General features: G+C 41.3%; 1 protein-coding gene across 1 annotated transcript in view; it reads right to left on the bottom strand.

The window, feature by feature from the left end:
- Window positions 1-3,678: 3,678 nt before the first annotated feature.
- The window catches only part of TMEM131 (transmembrane protein 131), a 97,555-nt gene continuing 87,068 nt past the window's right edge, over window positions 3,679-14,165 (bottom strand). The window contains exons 34-41 of the mRNA XM_048048116.2: window positions 12,721-12,845; window positions 12,411-12,569; window positions 11,487-11,667; window positions 11,043-11,164; window positions 10,843-10,939; window positions 9,663-9,760; window positions 8,202-8,365; window positions 3,679-4,764 (exon numbers count right to left, since the gene is read on the bottom strand). Coding sequence (XP_047904073.2) covers window positions 4,471-4,764; window positions 8,202-8,365; window positions 9,663-9,760; window positions 10,843-10,939; window positions 11,043-11,164; window positions 11,487-11,667; window positions 12,411-12,569; window positions 12,721-12,845 — 1,240 coding nt within the window. The 3' untranslated portion in view covers window positions 3,679-4,470. The remainder of the gene's footprint in view (window positions 4,765-8,201; window positions 8,366-9,662; window positions 9,761-10,842; window positions 10,940-11,042; window positions 11,165-11,486; window positions 11,668-12,410; window positions 12,570-12,720; window positions 12,846-14,165) is intronic.

Genomic DNA, 14,165 nt, shown 5'->3' with positions numbered 1-14,165 from the left:
TCTTGACCTTCCACTTCGTGCACTGCTCTCGGTGCAGTGCGACGTGCTGCTTCCATCCAACTGATCCAACCGACGCTTTTGGACCTGAGCAGCTACTTTTGCGCAGTTCTGCTCAAAAAAAAATCTTTCTTTAGGGCAGTAAATATGATGTTTATTGCTCCTTAAGACTCTAAATTTTTATTAGTCCCCCAGAATTTAGGCTAGCATTTTATTGCATTTTCTATGGCTCTTGCAGATGCTTCTGGTTTTGTGTTCTGGATGTTTGAGTTCTCTACTACATAGGGGGAAAAAAAAAGAAATAACCATACTCCACTCACTGTTGGATCACAGAACGGCTACGTAACAAACTACTGGTAGTGAGCACGGTTAGCACTCGCATTCAGTGTGCCAGTCCAGACATCCTGAAGACTGCTTCAGTACTGATGCGAGTGAAGCAGCGGTTGGACGTGACGTCCACCCTTGACTGGTGCTAGATGAAACCGGACACTGGGCAAAAGGCTGCTTCGAAGCAGAACCTGTTTGAAATGAAGCGACCGAACCTCAGCTCTTCCAGTAGCTGCAGGCACACGGTGGAAGCTGGGCTGTTTCCGATCTCAGCACGTCTTTGTTCGTGCTGTGACTCACCGTGAGCTGAAGCCGTCATCCTTTCATGAGGCCGAAACACCGAAGCTCAGAAAACTTGCTCATAATTACAGGCTGGCAAACCAGACAGCGCAAAGTCAGAGCTACGCTTGGCAAAAACATCACTCCGAGTGGAATAGCTTCAGTGAAAGGTGGCTCCTTACCCCACGAAGGAAAACACCTGGGCACTCCCAATTTCACCTTCAGTTGGGTCAGGCAGGTGGCCCAGTGGAAACCTTCAGGATGCCCTGACTGTCCCGCTCCTGTGTCGAGAGGCTGTGCTTTAATCACGTTCTGCATCCCGTGCCATCGCAGCACTTGGCACCCTTTGGTACTTCTCTGGCAGGGCAGCGGCCACGCTGTGGTACTTTGCTGGAAGATCCATCATCAGGGTGGGGGCCAGACCCAAGTTTCCATGGCTGTGAAATAAAAACCAACTGGGCCTTCCTTGGAATGGTGTAGCCTGTGTCAGTTTGGTCTTATGCTAAACCAGGACCTCGAGTGCCTTTCGAGTGCGTTTTGAAACAGAACTAATGCTAATGAAACTGATTGCACGTTAGGGATGCACTTAGCCAGGTCAGGCTTCCAGATTTCAACAGAGCAGGAACTTTGCAGGCTTTTAAAGTTTATTTGCTAAAGTTGGCAGAATAGAAATGCCATTTGGAGCACCAAAATAATTAAGAAGAATTAACAGTAATTATTTCCCCTCATTGCTGGGAACTCTGTACTCCCAGTAGCTTCCAGGTCTGGAAGAAAAGAGCTGACTCATGGTAGCCTGGCCCTGATGCTATTTTGGGCCAGAAAAAAAATAATGGTTTGAATTATCAGCAGGGCTGTGAGCTCCAGCCCATCTTCAGAGAACCCTTTTTTTTTTTTTTTTCTTCCTCTGGTCTTTGTATTTGAGGTGGAACCTCCCTTGGGGGCTGATCTCCAGCCTCAGTCAATTCCACTTCTGAAAGCACGGTCTGCTTGTTTCAGGGCTTCTGACCTTACTCTGCTCCCTGGCTTCGCATTTTCAGCCCTATCTGGATTTTTTTTTTTAATGCAGTATACCACTCGTGTCATCGCATCTTCTTTTATTTTTACCTCATCATCAGAGGTCTGTTGTCATCCACTATTCTGGGATGTCTGTGGAGAAGGTTTCTGGATTATCACACCCCCCCCTCCCTGCTTCTCCCCAGGCTCGAAAGCTTTGGATATTGCTTACTCTTGAATGATTTTATTCATGGCAAAACTAGAAATAATACTTCGGACTTCAAGGTGACCACGCCAGGCTCACCAACCAGCATTTTCAGTGCCTGTGAGGAGTGACTGCACCATAAAGCTGGCAAGCAGGGTTTGCTGTTTCCTTCCTGAGCTTTCTGTGTTGTACACAAACCATACACAGAGGTTGCTTTAGAAATGCCTGAGTTTTGTCCAATTTCATTTGACCAAAATTCTGTAAATTAGCTAGGACTTATTTTTTCAAAAGGTAGCTCTTTTGATTACTGTACCTGGGCAGAACAGAGTGAAAGCGCTCTCCAAAACAAACTCTGAATAGAGAAAAGACTCAGAAAGAGGAAGCTTTTGGCCCAGGACTTTTTCCATACAGATCAGTGGAGAACAACTTGAATGACTTGCTGCTGCTTCTCTTGTGAAACTGAAAATCACCTGCCGAAGATCTTGAACTTTTGGGTTGTTTCAACACTGAAATTTAATAATATTTAATTGGTGCTTGCAAAGAGACTCTTCAAAAGCAAGAAATTAAAATATTCTAAAGGCAGCAGAGGTTATTTGCATTAACACAGAGGAACAGCTCACATTTTGGGGGGAAGAGTCTAAATTACATGTGGTGCCTTGTCTTGTTCAAAGGGGAATTTTCACAGCAGATTTTTTTTTCCTGTCCCCACAACTGCTTAAGCCACGGGGACTATCAGCGTATCTAGAACTCATTTCTGCTCATAGCCTCCGCGAAATCAATTCTAATATAAAGACCTCTAATATAAAGACCTGCCAGGGAAAGGAGGCGGTCCATTATTAAGTTAAGCAGCTTCCTTCACCCTGAGGTTACCGCTCGGTTACCTTCCCAAGCTCCATCTTACAGAGAAGCAGGCCCCAGCATGCCAGTAGCTGAACTACTTATCCTTTATTTTGCACGCAGTAAGAGACTTGTTTGCCCAGTTGCTCAAAAGGAAATTACACATAAACCCAAGTTGAACGTTTCATTAGCTTGCATGGCCCTAGAAATACCCAGATTTTAAGGACAAAGGAGTTCCAGCAAGTTTGCATTTCAGAGCTCTCTCTCTGCAGCTGCTGCTGGTGGCAGCAAGACAACAGCAACCTGACATCTGTGGAGATTCTGTTTGCATAATGCTAGCTGGAAAAGTGCTCACTTTAACCCTTGTTGGTTGTTGGTTTTTTTTTTTTTGCATACAATATTATTTGTAGCATAAGGTTTTAACTAAAATATCAAGTTCCTACACTTTAAAAAAAGGATTCTGATAAAAATCTGCTGTAAATGTTGAGCAGTGCCACTGAGCTGTAAGTGATTTTATAGTGCTAGTGTCTATTGATGCTTTCTTGTAACAGAAGGTTCCTTTTTTTTACCTGGCATTAGCACAGATGAATATATTTAGTCAATTAGACTTGCCTTACAGTTAGTGGAGAGAAAGACACATTAAAGGGAGAGTAAAATTGTGTCTACAAATAGTGAAGTTCTTTAGATCTGTCGGAGAAGTGTTACAAAGGTATGGGTGCAGCATGAAGAAGAGCAGCTGCTCTTATGCCTGATACTCACAAACTTTAATAGTCTAGATGTTTTTTCAGCATTTTGTTATCCAGCAACTCTTCAAGTGGGTGGCATCTCAAAGCACTGTGTAACCCTGAAAACAATTTGTAATTCTTATATGCTATACAAACCCATGCTGCTGAGAAACTGGGTTTCAGTTGCAGTGAAGTTTCTGTTAATATAGGCGCTGTGCACAGGAGATTTTGGCCTCAAGGCTACTACCATCAAGTAGATTCATGCAGGCACAAGCTTAGAAAATAGTTGGAGAACAGAACTACAGTGGGCAGATCTTGAAAAAAGCATTATTTATTTTAAAGTACAACCCAAAGTTGTATCCCTAAGAAATGCACAAGGTATCTTGTTTCTTCCACAAGTCTTGGCTGTGTGCATTTCAGTTCAACTTAAAAATGCATTCAGGTTTACAAATGTACAAACAGCACAGAAAGTGTATTACAGTCTTAACAGAATGCTCTTACATTCAGCCATTTTACTCTTAAGGTTTTGTGTTTTTTTTTTTATTTTTTTATTTTTTTCCTTTTTTATTTTTTTTTATATATTTTTTTTTTACATTCTTAGAACCTGTGTTAACAAAGACAGCCTTATTTTAAAAAAATACTCTGCATTTTAGCACGAAGTGCCTTTTTTCTCTTTAAATTAGAACTTGGAGGGTAATACTGGAAAAAATTTAAAAACCAAACCCGGTACTTTCATAAAAGTATTGCATGCCAGGACCGTTTTATAGTTCAAATTGTTTTCTAAATGAAAGTGGCAGATGGTAAAATATGAAACCAGCTAAATTGTTCGAATTTACAGGCTTCAGCTGCAGTTTGGATTTGTGACCACACCCAGACTTTTTCAAGCTTATCCGCAATCTCACACTACCATATCGCAGGGTAGACTTTAAAAACGAGCAAGTGGTGAAAGCGTGACTGGCGGGATGAAGGGGAAGGGAAGGAAAGGGGCAGGAGAGAAAAAGAAAAGCAATGACCAGCAACAGCCTGAAAACGATGTTTCAAAAATCCGCATTCAGAATTGTTTCATGACCTGGATGAGAGTCCTTTCCTTTTGCTTGACTTCAGATTTCAGTTTTCGTGAGGATAGTGTGAATTAGACCAAGGATCTGAACTTCTTCTTCCAATTGTTGGGCTCCAAATTCTCCAAGGATTGTAGGTCTGTCCCATGTCTTCAGCAGGATTGGCAACGGCGGCAGCAGTGGATGGAGGAGGAGGAGAGGAGTTCTCACTACCCATGAGATCAATACCTGACAAGGCGTTTGTTGGAGTGGTGAAGGGAAGGCCACTGTTGAGATTACTTGACCAAATGGAACTGCTGAATGGAGTGGTGGACCACAGGCCGCTTGGGTTGCCAAGGATCGACTGTAGTAAAGACGGAGCCGAGTAAGTAGCCGTCAGGTAACCTCTATTGTCACCACTTTTTAATTCTATTTATTTTTACAGCCCCCCTGAAAGAAAAGTATCTAAGAAAAAGCAAGCCTGTTGTGGAAGCCCTTCCATCTTCACTGCAACGTGCAGTTTTGAGGTACCTTTACTAGAGTTTGCCCAGAGGAATCACACTACTAACGATATCACCAAGTGTGTCCAGTAACTGATGGGCCAAAGAATGCAATTACATCACAGACCCAAGCTGGTTTCCTTTGAGCTTATACATCCCCATACTGTTACTAATTTAAGCACTACAGGTATTCAAGCTTAGACACACAAAGGCCAAAAAGCTTAAGCTTAATTAAACTAGTTAGAACAAGGTAGATAAACGTGGTTCAAGTCTGGAAAAAAAACAAAATTCATTTGGAAGGTAGCAGTGAAGTTTATTCCTTGATCCTTTTTTGGCAGTTTGCAAAGCTGTCTCCTTGTATTCATACATAATCATTAAAAACATCATACAGTTTGGATGACCCTACCTGTGTTCAGCCCCACTGTATCTCCCCATATTCCCAGTATTTGCTCTTTTCTCCCATCCAGATGAAGGGAGACGAGATGGAATAACTGGCCATTTGTCATGGAGTTCAGAAAGTCTGTCTTGGCTCTCAAGACAGGTCTCTCTGACAAGCGGTCGTGGTGCAGACACAGCTGTGCTGCAACATGTCACAAACGCACTTGGGAGGCATGGGACATGTACAGCAAGCCTAGAGAATGCACGCAGAAATGAACAGGGGCCAGTTTCTGTGAACTGCTTCATGACAGCCCAAACAGTGGCAAGCAACAAGCAGAGGAATCTAACCAGCGCTGTTGTGGGAAGTGATACTCAGAAGCAGCCAGAGACGGCGATGAGAAAGGTTAGCGTAACTTTCATGCTAATATTAGCACAGAACCTGCTCCATGTAGGCTTAACGCACTACATACCTCCGTGCCAGACTTAACGCACACATGCTGTAAATTCAATTTGCAAATATACAGCAAGCTTGATACATCCAAAAGGCAGTGGACTTGCTGAGTATGTGCTGCAAGGTACAAACAACCTTGTGTTTGGATTTACTGGGTGGAGAGATGGCAACCCTTCCCAAGATCTCAGCCCTCAGATAACGCACACTGAAGGTTAACCAGTACCAGTGTACTCTGCATCTGAAGACTAAAATCAGAATACTTTTAGAAAAGCAAACAAGGTAAACTCTGAAAGTGTTTTTTTTTTTTTTAATCTTTTCCCCTGGAATGAAGATAAATTCAACCTAACCATACCTGAAACTAACACACTGGACGCTAACACGTTAGCAAAAGGCCCTCCCAGAATTTGATACACAGAGGTGGATAGGAATTTTGAGCATCTGAAAGGGTTAAACTAGGCCAGCATCATTAGGACCCTCCAATGTCACTGAGGTGTTGAGTTAAACTGGGGTCACAGCTTATAACCATTACATAACTAAATGGTTATATTTAAGCTATGCAAGCATTAGACTACTAAGCCTGCAGCAAGAAACACTCATTCAGACAGCATCTCTGACACACTAAATCCACTCTATTTCTTGCTATGGGCAAAAGAGCCTGGAACTATTCCTGTGTGTCCCAAAAGCACTTGGGAGAGTCTGGTAGAAAGGCGATTGCTCATGAAGTAGAAGCAGCAACCAGGTAAGGACTGGCAGAGAAGAATCCCTTTGATTAGACAGCTACTCCTATTCAAGGCTTGTGGAGGGAGGTGCAAAGCAGCCCACACACAGAAGTACACGTAGGAAAACGGAGGGAAGACAAATAAGGGGTTGTCATTAGAAAGAAACCTGGGGAGAAGTAGCACTAATGCAGTAAGGCTTGAGGGGAGAAGAGATGCAGAAGTCAAATGCTGTTTAGTACAAAAGCAAAGTTATGCATAAAATGGGAGAGCGAGAAGGATAAGGAAGGATAAAGTCAACTCCCTAGAGTCCTTCCTAGAAAAGGGTAATACAGAAGCCACTATATAGCTGCTATTTGCAAGAAGAGATCTGGCTTTCGAGCCAGAAAGAAAAAAAGCACAGGCCCTGGTCTGGTACCCGCTCTCTTATCTAGAAACTAGCTTCAGTGGCAGGAGTAGCCAAGTCTTCCTATTCTGTCTCACCATAAGCACTAGAAAAATGACTAAAAAAATTACTGTAAATAAAAAGGCTTTGCACATTTCCATCTGTTTCCTGCTTTCTTGTTTATTAAGTGATCTTCTTGAATAATGTTTATCTTGAATAATGTTTAAAATGCTTTTTTTTTTTTCAAAGCAGAGACTAACAATTTTTCTATACCATTTGTCTGGCTTCTGTCTCAATGCTTCCTGAAACACAAGTGGCCAAGAAATAGTTTGAGAGCTAGAGAGAGTGTTCTGGTTGTCCTTGATCCCTCCTTGCATCACTTGAGAAATCTGCCTTCCATGTGACCAAAAAGCAAAAATTTTCTGTTTTTATACAGTGTACTTAGCAATATACATAGTTTTACACAGCGATGTTATAGCCGCAGTTTTAATGACATGACAAACAAGGGATCAGCAAGTGTGCATCTGTAAGAAGCCATGTCATGTTCTTCAGATTTCCCTGCCTGCCACCCACTCCCCCTGAGCTGCTACCAGGTGAAGTAAATATTGCATCTTATTCACTACAGAAACACTTTCAGAAGACAAGATGAAGAACAGTTTCAGCTGGCACTGAAGACAGCTATATGTGGTATAAATTTTATTCTGACTTAAAGGCAGAAGGGTGAGAGAGCAATGCTACAGTCTGTGTAAAATTTTTTTTTCCATTTCTGTCCATACAGATCTTTTGTCAAGATCTCCATCAAACTTAAAGACTTCACCTCATGCTCAGTCCCCTAGTGTTTTTCTGATGCTGAAACACACACTTGAGTTTTTTGGTTTTGATTTTTACTTTAAGATTATTATTATTAGGTCTTATGTTAATTTACAAGGAGGTGTCACACTGGACTCAGCAAGCAGAATCAAAATCTGAAAGTTATCACACGGCTGTTTTGCAACTGTCCATCAAATTGGAAGTGACAGAAGTGGCCTTCAGCCATAGTGCGTGCTCAGAATGTCTCCTCACAATCCTCAAGCATGTGGAAACAGAGCACCCTTTTGTAAGTGCTGTATGACCCTCTCATGACAAATTTTATGTGAACCAATTGACTCGGCTTCCTTCATTATCTGCGTGTGAGCAGACTAATTACTCTTTGTCCAACAGCCATTTCAACTTGAATACATAGAACAATGTATACATTTAACTTTCCTTTTCCTTTATAATTCAGCTGATTTTTTTCCACCTCTATTAAAAATCCCCTAACTGAAATTACATGGCAGGTACAGAACAGGTCGGTAACAGTAACAAAGCATTGTATTTGCACAGAATACTTACTGCGGTTGTGTGAGTCGGAGAACTTGAGCTTGTCGGCCAGGAGGGTACAGAATCTGTAGCTGAAGGATCCCAGATGGATGATGGAACATTATTGAATTCACTCCAGTTTCTTTGAACATCCTGCCCATAAGCAGATCGAGCTGAACCAAGTTTGCTAAAGACCTCTAAAAATAAAATGAAATAAAACTGAGTACACGTGGCTGTTCCTCCTTTTTCAAGAACAGCAGCAGACTAACATAGTTCACTGTTACTTCCCATATTTTTCTAGTAGGTCCTGGTGCAGTACAAGAACAGAGATTAGAAAAGGTCACGTAGTAACACAGATCTCATCTCACCTGCCCTGTATCAGACACTGGCTACAAAGTTGAATCAAGATTGTAGTGGGGAAAAAAAAAGTTCTACGCTTACTGTGCACATTTCAGTATCAAGAAGTGGAATTGATTTCATTCCAGATACTGTTTGCACAAAGCCAAATAGTCAGAGAACCTGGCACAAGCACAGCGATACTGAAAATCCTGCCGGTTCATCGTAACAAGTGAACTGCAGTTGGAGTAAGTGATGGTGCTGAAGCAGCCTCTTGCAAGCGCAGCGCTCCCTTCCCAGGTAACTCCTGGTAGGGGACACGGCACTGCCTGCGCCCTGGCCCACCCAGACCCCAGCTCTGCTAAGAGAAGGAAAGGGCAGCTCAAGCACTCGTGGTTTGCCTAGTCCTTGTGCACAGAATTGATCCCAGGCATCTTACTGCAGTCCTTTGAGTCACTGGTGCCAGGAGTTTCAGATGAAGGTGCAAGCAGACCCCCAGCATTTTTCAGCAAACATACAATCAAACAGCATGCAGACACCTTAAAAAATACCATGCACACCCAAACATGGTATGCAAATCTATGTTAAGTATGTAGAACATTTGTCCCTGACAATACAGCCTGCCTGCATTAAGGTCTCATCTTATTAGCCACTTATGGGAAGTTTACCTAAATATTTCTATATTTAAACACAGGAACTAATTGCTGGTTTTAATATGCATCAGTTCATTATGCAGCCATATGAATGCTGAGGAATACACAAGAGGAAAGCGACGTGAGGGATGGACCATTACCTCATGTATATAGCAATGGCTTTATGCAAGCATGAACTGTTCAGGAAACCACAGGCTTAGTGGCACACTTCTGAGACTTACTGTAAAGCTTTGGGGGAGGGATGGAGGGGAGGAAGACAAACAAAGAAATTGTTCTGAAACTGAGAAAACTTCAAAGACACTATTTTCAGCACAACAAAACCTGAAAGTTTCCACTAACACTCTCTGGGCTGAAACACAGAACGTGGCACCAAATTAGAATGCATTTTCCTATACAGTCATCCTTTTGGGGGTAGGCATGGAAGCATGGGCCCATACTTAGAATGGTGTCATGGAAACATCATTTCTTTACCTGTGCTCCAAAATACTGGAAAAGAAAACCTCACCTCCAGTTAAGTTAAAAGAATGTCCAAATGCAGAGAACGAATTGAGAGGCGTGAAGTCAGGACTGCTGGGATTGCTGATAGGACTCCACAAACCCGAACTAAATATTAAGGAGTAATGGGAAAGAAATACACAACTCATTAAAAAAACATTACCAACAACTAACAAATGCAAATACGTATATGGACAAATGTGTGTGTACACACACACACGTATAAAAACTAAAATGGTATTAAAAAGTTGGGAAATTAGCTTATTTTAATTTTAAAAAATGATTACAGTGAAACATCATTATCGTGTGTATACATCCACTTTAGAGCAGCACACTCCTGTAGATACAATGCTCTTTAATCTGTATACTGAGCTCCAACACAAATCTGAGGACAGCTCTTTTGCTCTGTTTTTCAGAACACTTGCAGACATAGTGCAATTTTTTGAGAAGCAGATAAAATTTAGAACTGCTCAGGAGCTGTAACAAATGCTCACACTCTATCTTGTAGGCAAGTTTATCAAAAATACAGATGGGCTAAGTGGAATCAGTGATAAACATTTACAAAAACAAACCAGAAACCCACCCACAAACCTTGCTCAGAAAAGCAACTCTGTTGTGTATTAAAACTTGATTTCCAGTCTCATTCCTATTCCAGAAAGGCTAACAGACACACACTGCTCTTTACAGACATGCACAGCCAAAATATATCAGAAAAGTCACTGTGCATTGGGGAATATGACTGAGTGCAGCTATATTCTCTTTCTACATGTGACAAAAAGGCCAGTTATTGTTCTGGTCTTAGTGTTAAAATTGGGAGTGACAAACATTGCTGTACAGTGTGAAATTCTGCCTGTGAATTATTTTGAGTCACCCTGGTACATACTCCTCAATACTGAAACAGCCAAGCTGATTTCTCATTGTTTGGATGCCCAGAGAGCACAAAATTATTGAATTACTGGGAATGGGGGGGGGGGGGGGGGGGGGGGAGTTCCTATCATATCCAGAATATTCTTTTCTCTACTTTTGAGTCTAAGTTCTGATTTATTTTTATTTTGTAAATGAGAGATGCTGTGCCTGAACTTTATATATTAAAAAAACAACAGAACCAGAATAAACTCTGCTCACTACCTTCAAAATGCTATTAACTGCTTTCTAGGAGGCTAGATATTTTCAAGGGGTATAAAGGTTACCTGTCAGATCCATCACTGTCAACAACTGCGTGGGAAATGCTGATATTGCTGGAAACATCCGTCTTACTTGGTGAAACCTTTGGTAAACCACTGCCACCTGCAACAATATATCTAAACTGAGCAAAAAGTAAACCAACCAACTAAATAGAATATTCAGGAAATATTCATAGGTATTTAGTATGCCAAGCTGGTTCTAATACCTGGGCTCTTGTCATAACCAGCAGCTACAGCAGCAAAAGTGGGGTTACCATTCCTGCCTGGAAGAGAAGCTGCCTTTGCCAGCTTGTGTTTGGTACCACTAGGCTGCTTGCTTTTCATTTCGCTGAAAGGTTAAAAAAAAATGTTTAAGGTTTTGGACTTCAGCACTTTGAACAACCAATAATTTAAGCTGGTAGTCATGAAAATGTAAACAACAGTTCAACAGTTTATCTGAGTTCACATTTTTCTAATCTACCAAGTTGTAACAAACCCCAGAAAAAATACATATAGCACGGTAAGATATGCACGGTAATATCTGCAAAAAAGCAGTTTCCATGGGAAGAGGAAATGGGTATGAGAAAAGGGAGATGAACCGTATCAAGCCCATCGGTTCCTCAAGTATTCTGTGCTTGTGACATCAGGAGGAAGTACAGATCTGAACTCACTTGCTGCAGCTGCTGTTCACAATGCTGCTGTAAGTGCCTCCGCGTGGCCCAAAAGCTAAGGATGCAGGAGGAGGAGGAGGAGGAGGAGATGGAGAGGCAGGGGTAGGTGAGGGCTGTCGCTGTTTCAGGAAAGCATCTGCATTCATGGTTTGTAGAGAGAGTTTATAAAGGTTGTCCGTAGCTATAAAAAGAAGCATAAAATACCTTCCTGTAGTATTTACTTTAAAACGATGGCTACTCATACTCTGCTATTATTCTGTTCAAATTGAGGAATTATTTCAAAGGCTGTTCCCAGTTACTGAAGAGGTGGCTCCTTCCCTATATTCACCTACTATAGATCAGGTTTACTAAATACTGTGAGACTGTATATCAGAGAAAGCACCAACATAAACTGATTTGTACGGAAGAAAAAGAATGAAACTTTTAACCTTTCTAAGCGAGCACCACGGAGAGAGATGACTTTATGATCACATGCAACCAAGAGGAAGGTGACTCGGTTCCCACAAGGGGACTTACCATGCAACCAAAACTTATAATAGTGCCCCACGCTAACCACTGCAATAAGGTGTTTCCAATGTTTCCTCTCAAGCAGGGATCACTTAATTAGTTTAAACTTTGGCTGCAGCAGACTCGAGCAAGCAAAACCCCACCTGCTGCAGAAAATACATTTTGTTTTCAAGAGGTAATTCTCATTTCCTCAGCAGCTTCTGAAGAATTATTCATCACTGAAGAACTGTGGAATGACCCATGTGGTTTTCAAATCTCCCAAACTGTACAGGTTGCTATTAGTATTAGGCCTACAGCAGAAAATGGGAGCACAGCTATGCAGTGAAAAAAGGCTAGGAGGATCTATAAACAGATTAAGCCTGCCTACAGATATTCATTGCAGAAGACTAATTCTGTCATCCTCTAGTGACTACTTACAGCTGCCAGCTTTGTGAAGTGGCACAGAGTCCCACTCTGGTGGTGGAGAATCCTTTTCACCTTCTGAGCTGCTGGTGTTTCCTAGTTCCTGTCCAGAACCACTGGGGAGAAATTTTGCTAATACTGATGGCCTGCTCTCCATTAACTTACTGTTTGGACCTATTAAAACAAACAAACAAAACAAAAGCAAGTCCGTGGATAATAAAGTGAGCAGCCTTATAACACCAAACTGAGAATTACACATTTAAAAGGGGTTACAAACAAGCAGAATGAAAGTTCCAAGATATTTCTGAAAACAGACTCACACTACCTCTTGGTTTTGGGAGGTTTCTTGATTTGGACCCATTCGTCAAGAGGTGCTGTGTAGATATCTTGGATGGAAAGGTTTTGCGCTGCTTGTTTTCCAGGGGGGGAGTATAAGATAATTCCAAGGAACTAAACGAAAATAGAGATACATTTATTTTTTTTGCTCTCTGAAGTGCTGAATTTTTTTTTTTATATATACATAAGGTAAAATACATACTTTTTTAAAAACTATATTTATATATAAATATGCGTATGCCTGCCATACAGTCAGTTTTACAGAAGACTGGTCTCCTGTGGCTTTTTTACGTCAAACTTATGCTCACTTCAAAGCTATTCATGAACATAGTTTTGCTGTCATCTCTTGTATTTCTCCTATATGCAGCTCCACCCTTTCATCCTTCCTAACCCCAGCTCATTTCCTTCCCACACTACTGCGCACGTGTACTATGGCTCACTCATCTTGCAGGAGCAGCCTTCATCCTGGAGCTCCACGATTACAAAATCTGCTTGATTTTGCAGGGGCAACCAAGAGATGGCAATTGCTGTTTTACTACTCTCATGCCACTTGTGTGCTCCTCATAAACTATTGCCATGAATGCACAGGACGATCTATTAATCAATGACAAAACTATTCCAACCCACCAGCAAATTTATTTGGCTATATATTTTTATTTCTCCAGCTATATATGTCTCACTTACTGTAAATTTTCTAGGGATAAACTATTTTATTCATTTCTTGCAGAAGAATTCCAACTCAACTCTTACTTGGGCCTTTGAATACTGTCACATGTAATAACCTTGTGATTTAGATGACAGAGGAAAGTAGCTAACGGTAAGAAGAAAAAAATTCAAAGGGACTTCGCCAGGCGATGTTCTCAGAAATGTTTTGAAGAAAATGAATGTATACTAACTACTCAAACTAAATCTCAGTTAGTCTAGTATTAACTACAGCAACAGGGAAAACAACGCAATGCCACACCTCCATATGTGGCAAAGGTTACCTTTGTGGCACTCTAATACTGATCTGACTTTAGAATTTCAGAATAAGATTTCAAAATGAACTGGATACAGCAAGACTGAGGTTCTTTGTTTTCCCTACTCTATAATCTGCAATCAATTACCTGTCAGTGAAGGAAAGGGACTGACAGCAGCAGCCTCTTTTAACAACATATCCAAGACACCAATTTTATTCTGATAAAAACGAAGGGAATTGCATGGCTGTAACTCCACCAAGAGCAACTAAAGGTACTCATGCTAACACTGGCTTACAGTGCTGCCACTAGAAGCTCCTGTAGAAATGTTTACCTTGTTTTGTGTCTGTGATACTTATTACAAAAAAAGTCAACATTGCTTAACGTGATTTTCTTCCCTGGATTTAGTTCTCATATTACTAACGCACCATACTCCCACCAAATAATTCATTATTTTTACAAGCTTCAGATATTCCCT

The sequence above is a fragment of the Anser cygnoides genome, chromosome 1, assembly GCF_040182565.1.
Source record: "Anser cygnoides isolate HZ-2024a breed goose chromosome 1, Taihu_goose_T2T_genome, whole genome shotgun sequence".
In the NCBI taxonomy this organism is placed as follows: Eukaryota; Metazoa; Chordata; class Aves; order Anseriformes; family Anatidae; genus Anser; species Anser cygnoides.
Note: the sequence above shows the minus strand (reverse complement) of the source record. Positions and strands in the feature narration are given on the sequence as shown.